The sequence below is a fragment of the Xyrauchen texanus genome, chromosome 33 (assembly GCF_025860055.1).
Source record: "Xyrauchen texanus isolate HMW12.3.18 chromosome 33, RBS_HiC_50CHRs, whole genome shotgun sequence".
Classification (NCBI taxonomy): Eukaryota; Metazoa; Chordata; class Actinopteri; order Cypriniformes; family Catostomidae; genus Xyrauchen; species Xyrauchen texanus.
Genome location: NC_068308.1, coordinates 14,509,931 through 14,523,018, shown reverse-complemented (window position 1 = coordinate 14,523,018; position 13,088 = coordinate 14,509,931). Strand labels below are relative to the sequence as shown.

At 38.5% G+C, this 13,088-nt stretch overlaps 1 protein-coding gene across 2 annotated transcripts in view; it reads left to right on the top strand.

Annotated features, from left to right (window-relative positions):
- Window positions 1–13,088, top strand: part of pemt (phosphatidylethanolamine N-methyltransferase) — a 96,564-nt gene that overhangs the window by 56,252 nt on the left and 27,224 nt on the right. For both annotated transcript variants that reach the window (XR_007968534.1, XM_052103570.1), the window contains exon 5: window positions 4,739–4,850. Coding sequence is in view for 1 of the 2 variants with exons in the window: in XM_052103570.1 (XP_051959530.1) it covers window positions 4,739–4,850 (112 nt within the window). In the remaining variant the exon portion in view is untranslated. The remainder of the gene's footprint in view (window positions 1–4,738; window positions 4,851–13,088) is intronic.

Genomic DNA, 13,088 nt, shown 5'->3' with positions numbered 1-13,088 from the left:
CTCAAACCAGCCCATCTTTCACCAACAATCATGCCATGGTCCAAATCACTGAGATCAAATTTTTTTCCCATTCTAATGTTTAATGTGAAAATTAACTGAAGCTCCTGACCCATATCTGCATGAGTTGTATGCAATGCATTGCTGCCACACGATTGAAATAATTAGGTATACAGGTGTTCCTAATAAAGTGCTCAGTGAGTTTATTGTGCATAGTACAATATGTGGATTTTCTGTATGAATAGAATACTCAAATGATCTACTAAATTATTTTGTAGATAATTTTTACACTAATTCAACTCTAATTACATGAACAATATTCATTCTTTAATGTTTTGTTAATGCCACCAGTGGCCGTCATTGCCTGCAAAGTCCCCATTTCACCTGTTGACCTGTTACATTATTTTCTATCTGGGTAATGGGGTTAGGATTGCTTTGGACTTGTGAATGAAGCACTTTTTCCATTCAGAACTGGTGATCAGTGTATATATAGTGTATATATAAGTACTCCTTTCCACCCTAAAAAACTGGAGGGCTTCACAGTGTCGGAGCTTATATAACAGAGGAAAATTTGTGCCTCGGAAAATTAAACCTAAATAAAAGAATCACTAGCTCGGACAACCAGGTACATGTTACAGTCAGACCTTTGTCTGAAACTGGGTCAGAGAGAAAGGGAGATGGAGGGGTTAAAACCCAGATGTGGTAGAGGCTGGTTATGTAGCCCCCATAACAAAGAGTGTTCTACTTCTGTTAAGGGCAGGTGTTGGGCATTTGGAACTAGATCACAAAATCAAACAGGCTTTTTGTTTAGGATGACCTGTAAGTCCAGATCAGGTCCTGGAAGGGAATGAGGAAAGTGTTGACATTAAGTTCTGAGTCAGGTGCTTTTGTGAGTGTTTTGTGAATGGGTGATTCTTTATATGAGAACTTTCACGTCCCAGATGTACATTTTTATTAAAACTAACACATTTCCTCTTTTGTTATATGAAGGTCACAGTAAAAATTACTTGGAAACTTTTCTTTCCTTCATAATTCATTTTTGGTACTTTTCAAATGCATTTTATGTTTTATTCTAGTCCCAAACAAACTTTCAATATTGAGTTATGAAAAAAAAATCATATAAACAGGAATTATGACATGTTTAGAGCTATAATGGTCTAAATAAAGAGTGAAATAAACATAAACCATTTAAATATTAATTGTGTGTATTACATAGTTGTGGCATCATTTCCACCACACCAAACACTTTTTCCCCAATAAGTTAATTGTTTTATAATAAGTTAATAAATTATTTGTACGAAATCGTATGTATGAAGGCAGAAGCGAGGGAGAGTCACCTGATTGGTTGTTGCAAAAGTTGTGTCCAACATGTACGAATCTGTGTATATTAAGAGAGGTTACTTTTTAGATGAGGCAAAAAAATATGTTTATACTGAAAAGTCATCATTTAAATATACATGGTCATCGCTAAACAAGCACAGATACAGTAGTGCCTGGTTAAACTGGATTGCTGGTGTTTAGTATATAAGATGCAGGATACTCAAATGGCCCAATTGTTAAGTGGGTGCTTTATCTTTTCTTCTTGCATTCTGATCATTTTCAGGACCAATGCTATGCCACACAAATCAGGCATTCCAGGAAAAGTCTGATCATTATCACTGACGCAGTATAAGTGGAATCATAACTCTACATTTAGCAGTTAAAGTTTTATTTGACTGATTTGATTGAAGCATTGATGATCAGTCCTGTTCTTGGAAATCCAGCCTGTTCCAAATGCTCCGAATCTGTTCTTGCAAACCAGGTAACGATTTTTAAGCTGTGTCTGAAACCTTAAAAATACAGCTTATGTTGGCAGTATACAGAGGTAGAAAGCATATCTGAATTCATTGTTTGTGTAACTATGTCTATTACTGCTATGTTGATAACATCGAACTTTATCGGTTCTTATTGTATTTTGTGACCAAATGTCATGACGCCATGTGACGTGAATCATTAAGTGTGTTCGACTTGAACTGCATCTCGATGTACCCGATTGGTGAGATTTGCTGGTTGCAGTTCAAAAAAAAAAAAAAAAATCAAATCACTTTATTGTCACACTACCATGTACACAAGTGCAACAGTAGGTGAAATTCTTGTGTGCAGTTCCGAGCAACATAGCAGTCATGACAGTGACGAGACATATACCAATTACAATAAACAACATACTTACACAAAACAATTTACATATCAAATGTACACATACTTACACAAAACAATTTACAAATCAGATGTACACATACTTACACAACACAATAATTATATACAATGCAGAATATAGAACAGAATATACAATACAATACAATAAGTGGGAGTATATGAAATATATATGTGTGTATATATATATATAGCAGTTGTATTGAGGAGAATATGTTGACAGTCCAGTGTGAGATTATAGCTGAATAAAGTGCAGTGCTAATTATTGATCCTGATAGATCAAGAGTTCAACAGTCTGATTGCTTGGGGGAAAAAGCTATCATGTAGTCGGCTGGTGCGGGTCCTGATGCTGCGATACCGCCTGCCTGATGGTAGCAGTGAGAACAGCCCATGACTTGGGTGACTGGAGTCTCTGATGATCCTCCGAGCTTTTTTCACACACCGCCTGGTGTATATGTCCTGGAGGGAGGGAAGCTCACCTCCGATGATGTTCCTGGCAGTTCGCACCACCCTTTGCAGGGCTTTGCAGTTGTGCGCGGTGCTATTGCTGTACCAGGCGGTGATGCAGCCAGTCAGGATGCTCTCTACAGTGCTGGTGTAGAACCGTGTGAGGATGTGGTGGTTCATTCCAAACTTCCTCAGCCGTCTCAGGAAGAAGAGGCGCTGGTGAGCCTTCTTCACAACGGCCTCAGTGTGGACGGACCATGTGAGTTCCTCAGTAATGTGGACACCGAGGAACTTGAAGCTGCTGACTCTCTCCACCGGTGCTCCATTGATGGTGATGGGGCTGTGTTCTCCGTCTTTCTTCCTGAAGTCCACAACAAGCTCCTTGGTTTTACTGACGTTGAGGGAGAGGTTGTGCTCCTGACACCAGCGTGTCAGAGTGTGCACCTCCTCTCTGTAGGCTCTTTCATCATTGTCAGTGATCACACCTACCACCGTCGTATCGTCAGCAAACTTAATGATGGCATTGGAGCTATGTGTTGCCACACAGTCATGTGTGTACAGGGAATACAGGAGTGGGCTGAGAACACAGCCCTGCGGGGCTCCAGTGTTGAGGGTCAGTGATGAGGAGGTGTTGCTGCCCATTCTAACCACCTGACGTCTGCCTGACAGGAAATCCAGGATCCAGCTGCACAGCGAGCTGTTTAAGCCCAGAGCCCGGAGTTTCTCATCAAGCTTGGAGGGCACTATGGTGTTGAATGCTGAGCTGTAGTCTACAAACAGCATTCTCACATATGTGTTCCTTTTTTCCAGGTGGGAGAGAGCAGTGTGTATTGTAGATGCAATGGCATCATCAGTGGAGCGGTTGTTGCGGTAGGCAAACTGCAATGGGTCCAAAGAGGGGGGCAGAACAGAGCAGATGTGATCTCTGATTAACCTCTCGAAGCATTTGCTGATGATGGGGGTCAGAGCAACAGGACGCCAGTTGGGGAGGAGTTGAAAAGAGAGCCTTCAAGCCGGACACTTTTCTATTCCTGTCTTGTGCTGAACATGCATCACTGACCACTTTTTAAACTACACATCATCACCCTTAATACAATTCTGTTTGAATGGTGTTAGATATTAGAAAAACAAACCGGCCATGTTTGCCTTCAGATATTCATTTATTCTCTATACAGATGACTTCAATCAAGAGCCTAATATAGTGTTTATGTTCGTTGGATATTGTTTTTACAATTGTAGTATTTTATTTGTTGTATTGCATTGAGAAGATGACCAGTTTCTTTGGGAAACTTTATAATAATAATAATAATAATAATAATAATAATAATACAAGTCAACCAGAGCACTCTGAAATTTGGCATAATGTGAAATTTAGAATTATTTTAAGGTTGATTTAAACATTTGTTTTTTTAATTTATTCCAATACATAAGTGTTTACTTTACCTGATAATTATATAAGAGGAAGTAGTTTTCATTTATAAAGTATTTAATTCACTGACTGGATTATTCAAAAATAGGCATTACAAAATGTTTATATAGTAGTGGCTCAAGTGGTTGAGCGGGTTGGCCACTAATCGCAGGGTTGGCGGTTTGATTCCCGGCCCACACGATGCCACATGCTGAAGTGTCCTTGGGCAAGACATTGAACCCCAAGTTGCCCCCAATGACTGGCTAGCACCTTGCATGGCAGCTCTGCCTTCATTGGGGTGTGGGTGTGTGGGTGAATGGGACACAGTGTAAAGCACTTTGGTAACCGCTAAGGTTAAAAAAAGGCGCTATATAAGTGCAGACCATTTACCATAGTTATCGTGATATTAAATGATATATATTGTGATTTACATTTTGGTCATAAATGCCTCAATATCCGCTCATTGACTGAGTGGATATTGAGGCAGCAAGTCAACTGCCTTCGTTTTTGGACTCATTAAGTTCAAGACCTTAATTTACTAATTTAGATGTGTTTATTTTGTTAAAACTAAATACCAAGGGTCATACTTAGGAACAGGATGGATCACACCTGGCTTAACATAAATGGGTTCACTGGATTACACTGTGTGAATGACATAGGTGGAATGATTATGCTCTTTTTTTCTTCTAACAGGTGATTATTTTGGCATCCTCATGGATAAGAAGGTGACTGGTTTCCCTTTTAATGTGATAGACAACCCCATGTACTGGGGCAGCACTGCTAACTACCTGGGCCTTGCCTTAATGTGAGTCTGATTTCACATATCACTTCATTTTGCATTACGCTTGCCAATACTATACAGTAGTTAATTATTTAAGGAATAATTGACTTCAAACCATTGAATCATTGAAAATGAATGCACACCAGCAGAGATAATGTAGCCACAAAACAAAACGGAATGGTCGTTGCACATCAGTTGTGCGTTAATCTTCAATATTCAGAATCAATTCAAATATCCAGAATCAATAATTTTGTTCAAATAACAGTTACCACATGTACATTTGTTTACCTCAAGACATTTTTCAAGTTTTTGTCCCTTAAGCACTCTTGTGCGTATAACTTTTTGGCACCAAGTAAGCATTCATAGAAACAGCCCATGCTAACTTTCCTAGACTTCAATAGCATCACCCAAGCAAATGGTATCAGTTAGAAAGTGTCACTTTTTATGTGTGTGTGTGCGTGTATGCGTGTGTGCGTGTCTGTGCGTGCGTGTGTGTGTGTGTGTGTGTGTGAGAGAGAGAGAGAGAGAGAAAGCTTGAGTGAGCTCTCAGCCATATACAAGTCAAATACATTATTACATATTATTACATTATTTACAACTGGACACTTGCCCCCATTCAATGCTTTTACAGATAATAAAAGAAATTTAGAAAAAAGTATACCTTATTGTAATTTTTATCCGATTTGTTTGACCAGTGTCTTTATCTTTTTGCTATAGTAGGCTGTTACGTTCATATGATAATGTTTAACAATTCGTAAAGAACGTGACTAACCGTAACAACATGTCCGAACCTGACGTGAAACGATAAAGTGATAAATGTTATCTCTTTCCTGTTAATCAGAGTTTGTCCTAACCAGCAGTGACTGGGACGCGCAACAGGACATTCTGTCTTTCGCTTAGTTTCTGTTTCTATGATGTCACAACAGTTAGCCCTGCCCATGTTGAACTCTTATTGGTTCAAAATCCATTCTCATAACAGTACATTAAAAATCTAATTCTCAGTAAAATATTCAGTTTGGATGTCATTGTGACGTGTCACTAGGGCTGGACGATATGACCTAAAATCTAAATCTCGATTAATTGAACATTTTACCTCGATTTCAATTAATGAACTATTATTTTGTTTAGTTTTTTGCACTCATAGTTCACTGACAAGGTTTGTACTGTAAATATGCTCAACTATTAAAGGTTGAATATTTTTTTCTAATGAAAGAGTGCATTTCTTATCTTTGTGATTTTAAAATAATTGAAACTATTTATGGTTATTTATTGAATATTTTGAAAAATTGAAAGCAAAGCACACATTGCTTGAAATGAAAACGTTACATTTTAGTTTGTGTAAAAAGCAAGATTCCTAAAAAAGTAGAAAATAAATAATTTCTTTTAAATATTGTCATGTGAAAAGTAGAAAATAACTTGCGTCTCCTGTAAACAAATATTTTAAATAATGCCATGTGCAAAAATGTATAGAACACTGCTGATTAAGAGCAAGAGCAGGGTTTGGACAGGGCACCTCTAATGGATTAGCAGGCTGTGTGCTCATAGTGTTATAGATTTGAATCTGACTCCTGATCGCTGTTGCATGTGATCTTCCTCTCAGTGATCTTGTACTGTCACTCTATATGCACGTATTTACTCTACGTGCTTACTAAGAAACACTAGCATGTTTACCTTTTCAGGTTTCATGCAGGATCTGAAATATGGTCGTGATGGATCACAGTGTATCTTTTGTCGAGAGTTTTAACGAGGTGTTTAAACCAACTGCTCTCCACTGTAGCTATGGGAGCCATATCCTTCTTGAGGTAGTAACAAATGGCGTCAGTTATTTTTCCATCTTGTATCCTTTTCATATTGTGTAGAGTTTGTAAATGCTTGTGTTATCGACACCTGCTTTGTGGAGGCACTTGTTACTGGGCGCTTGTCAGTCTCTCTCTTTTTTGAGCCGTGCGCTGTTCGTATTCGGTAACGTGATTGTGCTCCAAGTTTTGAAACAGATTGGTGGTATTACCTTTGGTCGTTGAAACAGTTTTTCTGCAGTGTTTACATTTGACTGATGCCAAAATGTGTCCAAATGATGGACACTGCGGTTTTTTTTTGGTACAAGCTGCTCCTGTTTCTCAGTTGACTCTATGTTTGAGTTCCCCTTCATGTTGCTTCCATGCTGATTTGATAGGCAAGAGTCGCTCGACCACACGCGGTAGTATGTTTTTAAGGGGAACTTAGTAACTGGATTAAAAAACAAAATAACTGACATGGGAAAATTACGTTGGTTAGAGGTTCTGAATTTCATTCATTAATCGTTCAGCCCTACGTGTCACGCAGTTTTACATTCAGTATGGACTGTACTGTGATTACGAGAAGGCAACTTGGGGATTCTACTGGGAGCTGTTTACATCCTCGGATATCTGAAATAATTTTTTTTTCCATGGCAGTACTCATAGTGCCAAAACTGCTTTGTTGTTATAACAGCAACAACAGTATATTTCACTATATTAATTCATACTGTACAGTATGTGTTCACTACCTTTACCTTTTGAGGCTGCTGCCATATTGGTTCTTTTTACATGACGACTATCAATTCGGGGCTTTTGTAGAGTTCCGACAACTTTTTACGAAGATGCAGGGGCGGTTCAAGGGTTAGTGTTGGTAGTGGTGGGTAAGTATTTGAGGCTTAGCCCAGACCTCTGTGTGATCTCTATGGGGCCATCCATGAAATCTCTGAATATTTGGCATTTATTTAATACATCTTTAAACATTTTCTGAAACTAAAACTAAAAGACCCCACTAACTTTTGTCTCAACCTCAGATTCGCTCAAGTTAAGAAGTTGCATGCCTTTAACATGTCATTTAAAACATTTTAACTTTTTTCCCTTCCAACTTTCCGTAGTTCAGTACGTATTATTAGCCTTTTACTGATTTGTCAGGTTTTTCAAATTAATTTAGAAGATAGCAGGCTGTAAATGGGCTTAAATATGAACTTAAAAAAAAGTTGATAGATTTGCCAAAGTTTGCGTGGTTTTTGGCATCATGCCTAATTAAAAGAGTTTTGCAAAAAATGCAAATGTCCTGGTTAGTGACTTTTGAATTCATCAAGCACATCTGTATTTCAGGATATCACTCTTTTTTTTTGTTTTTTGGATTATATATATATATATATATATATATATATATATATATATATATATATATATATATATACTCTATAAACTATTTGGTACTTACTGCATCTGGATGGACCAACACAACAGTTTCCAATATTTTTTAAGACATTTTGACAGTTTACACACAGCCATGAGTCAGGAGCGTGCTTCTTGCACATGCGCAAGAGTGCTGGAAAGCAGCCGCCAAAAAGACCAGCGTGGGTACTGAATTGAGCTATTTGGTATTATCAATACTGTAGAAAAACAATACATTATATTATATTATAATACATACAATACACAGTAATCAACATTTAAAACACAAATCCTCGTACAATATTTTAGGAAGTGAGAATAATCTCTCTGATATATGTACACTGGCGGCCAAAAGTTTGGAATACTTTGGAAAGAAATCGGTACTTTTATTCACCAAAGTGGCATTCAGCTGATCACAATGTATAGTCAGGACATTAATAACATGAAAAAATATTTTACAAATTTTAAAACAAATGTTCAGAACTTCTTAAACTACTTCAAAGAGTAGAAAAATGTAACTTACCCTAACCCTAATAAAAAAAATCCTCCATGTGCAGCAATGACAGCTTTGCAGGTTCTTGGCATTCTAGCTGTCAGTTTGTCCAGATACTCAGGTGACATTTTACTCAGCACTTCCTGTAGCACTTGCCATAGATGTGGCTGTCTTTTCGGGCACTTCTCACACACCTTACAGTCTAGCTGATCCCACGATGTACTGTTGTACATGAAACTGGTGTTGAGTGGGTAGAATTCAATGAAGCTGTCAGCTGAGGACATGTGAGGCGTCTATTTCTCAAACTTGAGACTCTGATGTACTTATCCTCTTGTTTAGTTGTACATCTGGCCTGTACATCTCTTTCTGTCCTTGTTAGAGCCAGTTGTCTTTTGTCTTTGAAGATTATAGTGTACACCTTTGTATGAAATCTTTTTGGAGTTTCAAGTATTGTATAGCCTTCATTCCTCAAAACAATTATTGACTGATGAGTTTCTAGAGAAAGCTGATTCTTTTTTTTGCCATTTTTGACCTAATATTGACCTTAAGACATGCCGGTCTATTGCTTACTGTGGCAACTCAAAAACAAAAACAAAGACAATGTCAAGCTGCATTTAACGAACCAAATATCTTTCGACTGTGTTTGAAATAATGGCAAGTGATTTTCTAGTACCAAATTAGCCATTTAGCATGATTACTCAAGGATAAGGTGTTGGAGTGATGGCTGCTGGAAATGGGGCCCGTCTAGGTTTGATGAAAAATTGCTTTTTTCAAATAGTGATGGTGCGGTTTTTTACATCAGTAATGTCTTGACTATACTTTGTGATCAGTTGAATGCCACTTTGGTGAACAGCAAAATCTGTACATTATTCCAAACTTTGGCCACCAGTATATATATATATATATATATATATATATATATAAAGCTAATCCACTTGTATTTGTTCATGGTGATGACATATGCACTGACATCATGCTGCACTCTCCAGGTATTTTCACATGTCTAAATTATGAGCTCATTAATAAAACATGCTCTGTTCCCAAAATCTCCAGAATGCCCATCTACATCCCTCCATGGTCCCATCAGCCCTGTTGTAACTGTGTTATAGTGAGAGAGAGCAGACTCTGAGTTTAAGCAAAGCAGATGTTATTTGCACTAATAGATTTCACAGCAGACATGCACAGCTATTTCTGGATACTCTCCCTCCCAAACAACACGTACGATTGTAAATTATGTCTCACAGGTTGATATACCTCTTTATGAGCAATCTAGTTTCCTACTGAGAAAGAAATGTGTGTAATTTCATAATGACTTTTAAATGCAAATATCTGGTCTTTTTTACACTGAATTTACGCAACTATGTGACGCCATAGAGACTATTAAATATTAAACTATATAGTTATTCATCTGTTTGTTTAAGGCTTCACAAAAATGGAAAACCTATATGATGTTATGACATACAAAACAGACAGATGGATAATGCGGGTGCAAACACTCTCAGACATCTGACACAGGTGTTAGAGAGTCAATGGGCTACATGTGTCCAAATTTCACTCTTTACGCATGGTTGGCAGCCAGTCTCTTACATCCCTGGGGAGTCTGACGCACAAGCACACAGGCAGAGACCATGCTGGATTGTTTGATTTATTATAGAACTGAATAGCAATCCAAGAGAGAGACAGAGAGTGATGGAGGAAAAGAGCGAGAGACTGAGCGGGAGACAGTTTAGTAAATAGGTTTATAGTTTAGGACACTGTAGGCCACTTGCTCCATCAGTGGCTGCCTAGCAACCAAGCAAACCAGTCATCAGCAGAATGGTCACTGTTGTCAAGGTGACCACTTGCGGACCCACTCCAAGTTTCTTAAAGTCTGTTAAGGAAGACTGTTTGAAAACTCTCCACAACAAAATACACACATTTAAAGGACAGTTAAAATCTGTCATCATTTACTCACCCTCATGATCTTTTTTGTTTTTTACTAACCTGTTTGAACTTTCTTCTGTAGAGCACAAAGGAAATGTTGTTAGGCACAATGTTAGCCTCAGTCACCATTCACTTTTATTGCATTTTTTTCCAAACAATATAATTGAATAGTGACTGAGGCTGTCAGTCCTTAACATTCATTGTAACATGTATCATCGACCTTGCTGAAAAGACCAGCATGCATGGTCAACCAGCATATGTTGTGTTTGGGATGCTGGCCCTTGCATGTGATGCTGGTTTATCCATCCATCCATCCATCGTCAACCGCTTATCGGTCGCGGGGGGCTGGAGCCTATCCCAGCTAACGTTGGGCGAAAGGCGGGGGACACCCTGGACAGGTCGCCAGTCCATCGCAGGGCCACACATAGACAGACATACACTCAAACTCACCTCCACATCCACACCTAGGGCAATTTTTTTGGAGACACCAATTAACCTAGCCTGCATGACTTTTGGATGGGAGGAAGCCGGAGTACCCGGAGAGAACCCACGCAGACACGGGGAGAACATGCAAACTCCACACAGAAAGGCCAGGGCAACCAGGGTTTGAACCCACGACCTTCTTGCTGTGAGGCGACAGTGCTAACCGCTGCACCACCGTGCCGCCATGCTGGTTTATGCTTTTTTTTGCAATTCTATTTGGTGATATTAGTGGTGCAGAAAATACACACTAAAGCTACAATATGTACAGACTGTTATAAGTGAGTAATTTGTAGGTTGATTCTCCAGAAAAGTGTAAAAACTGTGACTCTGGGTCGCTATCAAAACATTGTTTGTTTGGGAACCTCAACCAGCCTGACAAAGCAACATTGGCTCAAATAGTGGTGAGAGTTTTTGACCAACCTATGGAAGACGAGGGAGTGTTCTAGAAATATGCGTAAAAACATTAATAGAGCGCGTGCATCAGTGCCCAGCCATTTTTTCAGCCGTCTTGGTTTCAGAAGTATTTTCCCCATCATTTCTTCCATAGGGATTTCATAAAATCTTTCATAAAAGAGTTGTAAGCCATGAACCAAACCAATCAGCACAGATGTGAATCACAACATTACACATTTTTATTTGAAAATCTGACAAAATTTTGTTACATTACTGTGTACTTAAAGGAATAGTTCAACCAAAAATTATTTTATGACATTTACTCATCCTCATGGTCCATACAATGCAAGTGAATATTAATGAATATCATATCACTTCAGAAGAATTAGATTTAACCACTGGAGTCTCATGGATTACTTTTATGCTGCCTTTATGTGCTTTTTGGACCTTCAAAGTTTTGGTACCCATTCACTTGCATTGTATGGACCTACATAGCTGAAATATTATCCTAAAAATCTTCGTTTGTGTTCAGCAGAAGAAAGAAAGTCATACACATCTGGGATGGCATGAAGGCGTGTAAACGATGAGAGAATTAACAATTTTAGGTGAACTATCCCTTTAACATCTTTAATGAGGGAATGAAATACAATCACATGGCACATTGCAAATAACGCAGTCTAATTCAATAATGATGAAAAATAATAGTTGTGTAATGTAGGGAAGTGTAGTTCTTCACCCGAAATTCTGATATTAAACAAGATTTTTATTTCTGTAACCAAACTGTTGTGCCCTTATTTTTGCCATTTCTTTTGGTGTTGCTAGTGGTTCAGAAATTACACACTTCAACAATTACCACCAAAGCCATCTAGGCCAACCAAGTTTTCCTGGTGATTAGCATAGCTGTATTGGTGCACCAGCTGACCAGCAAAACTAGTCTATATGCAAATTTTTCTTGATTTACAAGATACTAATGCATTTATCAAAATGCTTATTTGCATGTTCAGCACTCATAAAGCTAATTGGTCAGATTGTGAGATTGTATATTTCTTGTCTTTCTTGTCTGTCAAAGGTCAGAGATGCTACATTTCTGATATCTACATTTCTTATCATGTTATCTTTAAAATACATTTATGAAAAAGTATTATTGAATTTAGTTAAATATAATCACCAGCTTTTTTTTTCTTTTTTTTTTTCAAAAAGCCCTTTTCAAAACATCCCAGTGACTAATAGGTCAAGTGCTATTAAGGCTTCTCCGGCTAATACACATCAACACACATGCGCAGGGCATACTCTCGCCGTTAATGTCTTTCCAAGCCTCCTCACATGACGACTAACCTCTTTTGCTCAGGAAAAACTACGTATGCACTATTCCAACACATGGCACACTCTTCAATGCTTTCTCATGCTGTCTTTCCTTTACACAGTGCTTCGTCCTCTCTACCTTTACATCCACTTATCACTGAAAGATTGTCTGGTGTCCCTCTCCTGTTTTTCTTTGGACTTCATCTTCTTATTAGTTTTAATAAACCACTGGATGGTGACTCCAGCCAGGTCTCCTAAGCAACCAAATTGGCCCGGTTGCTGGGAAGGGCAGAGTCACATGGGGTAACCTCCTCGTGGTCGCGATTAGGTGTTCTCGCTCTCAGTGGGGCGCGTTGTAAGTTGTGCGTGGATTGTGGAGAGTAGCATGAGCCTCCACATGCTGTGAGACTCTGCGGTGTCATGCACAGCGAGCCACGTAAAAAGATGTGCGGATTGACTGTCTCAGAAGCGGAGGCAACCACTGGATGTAAA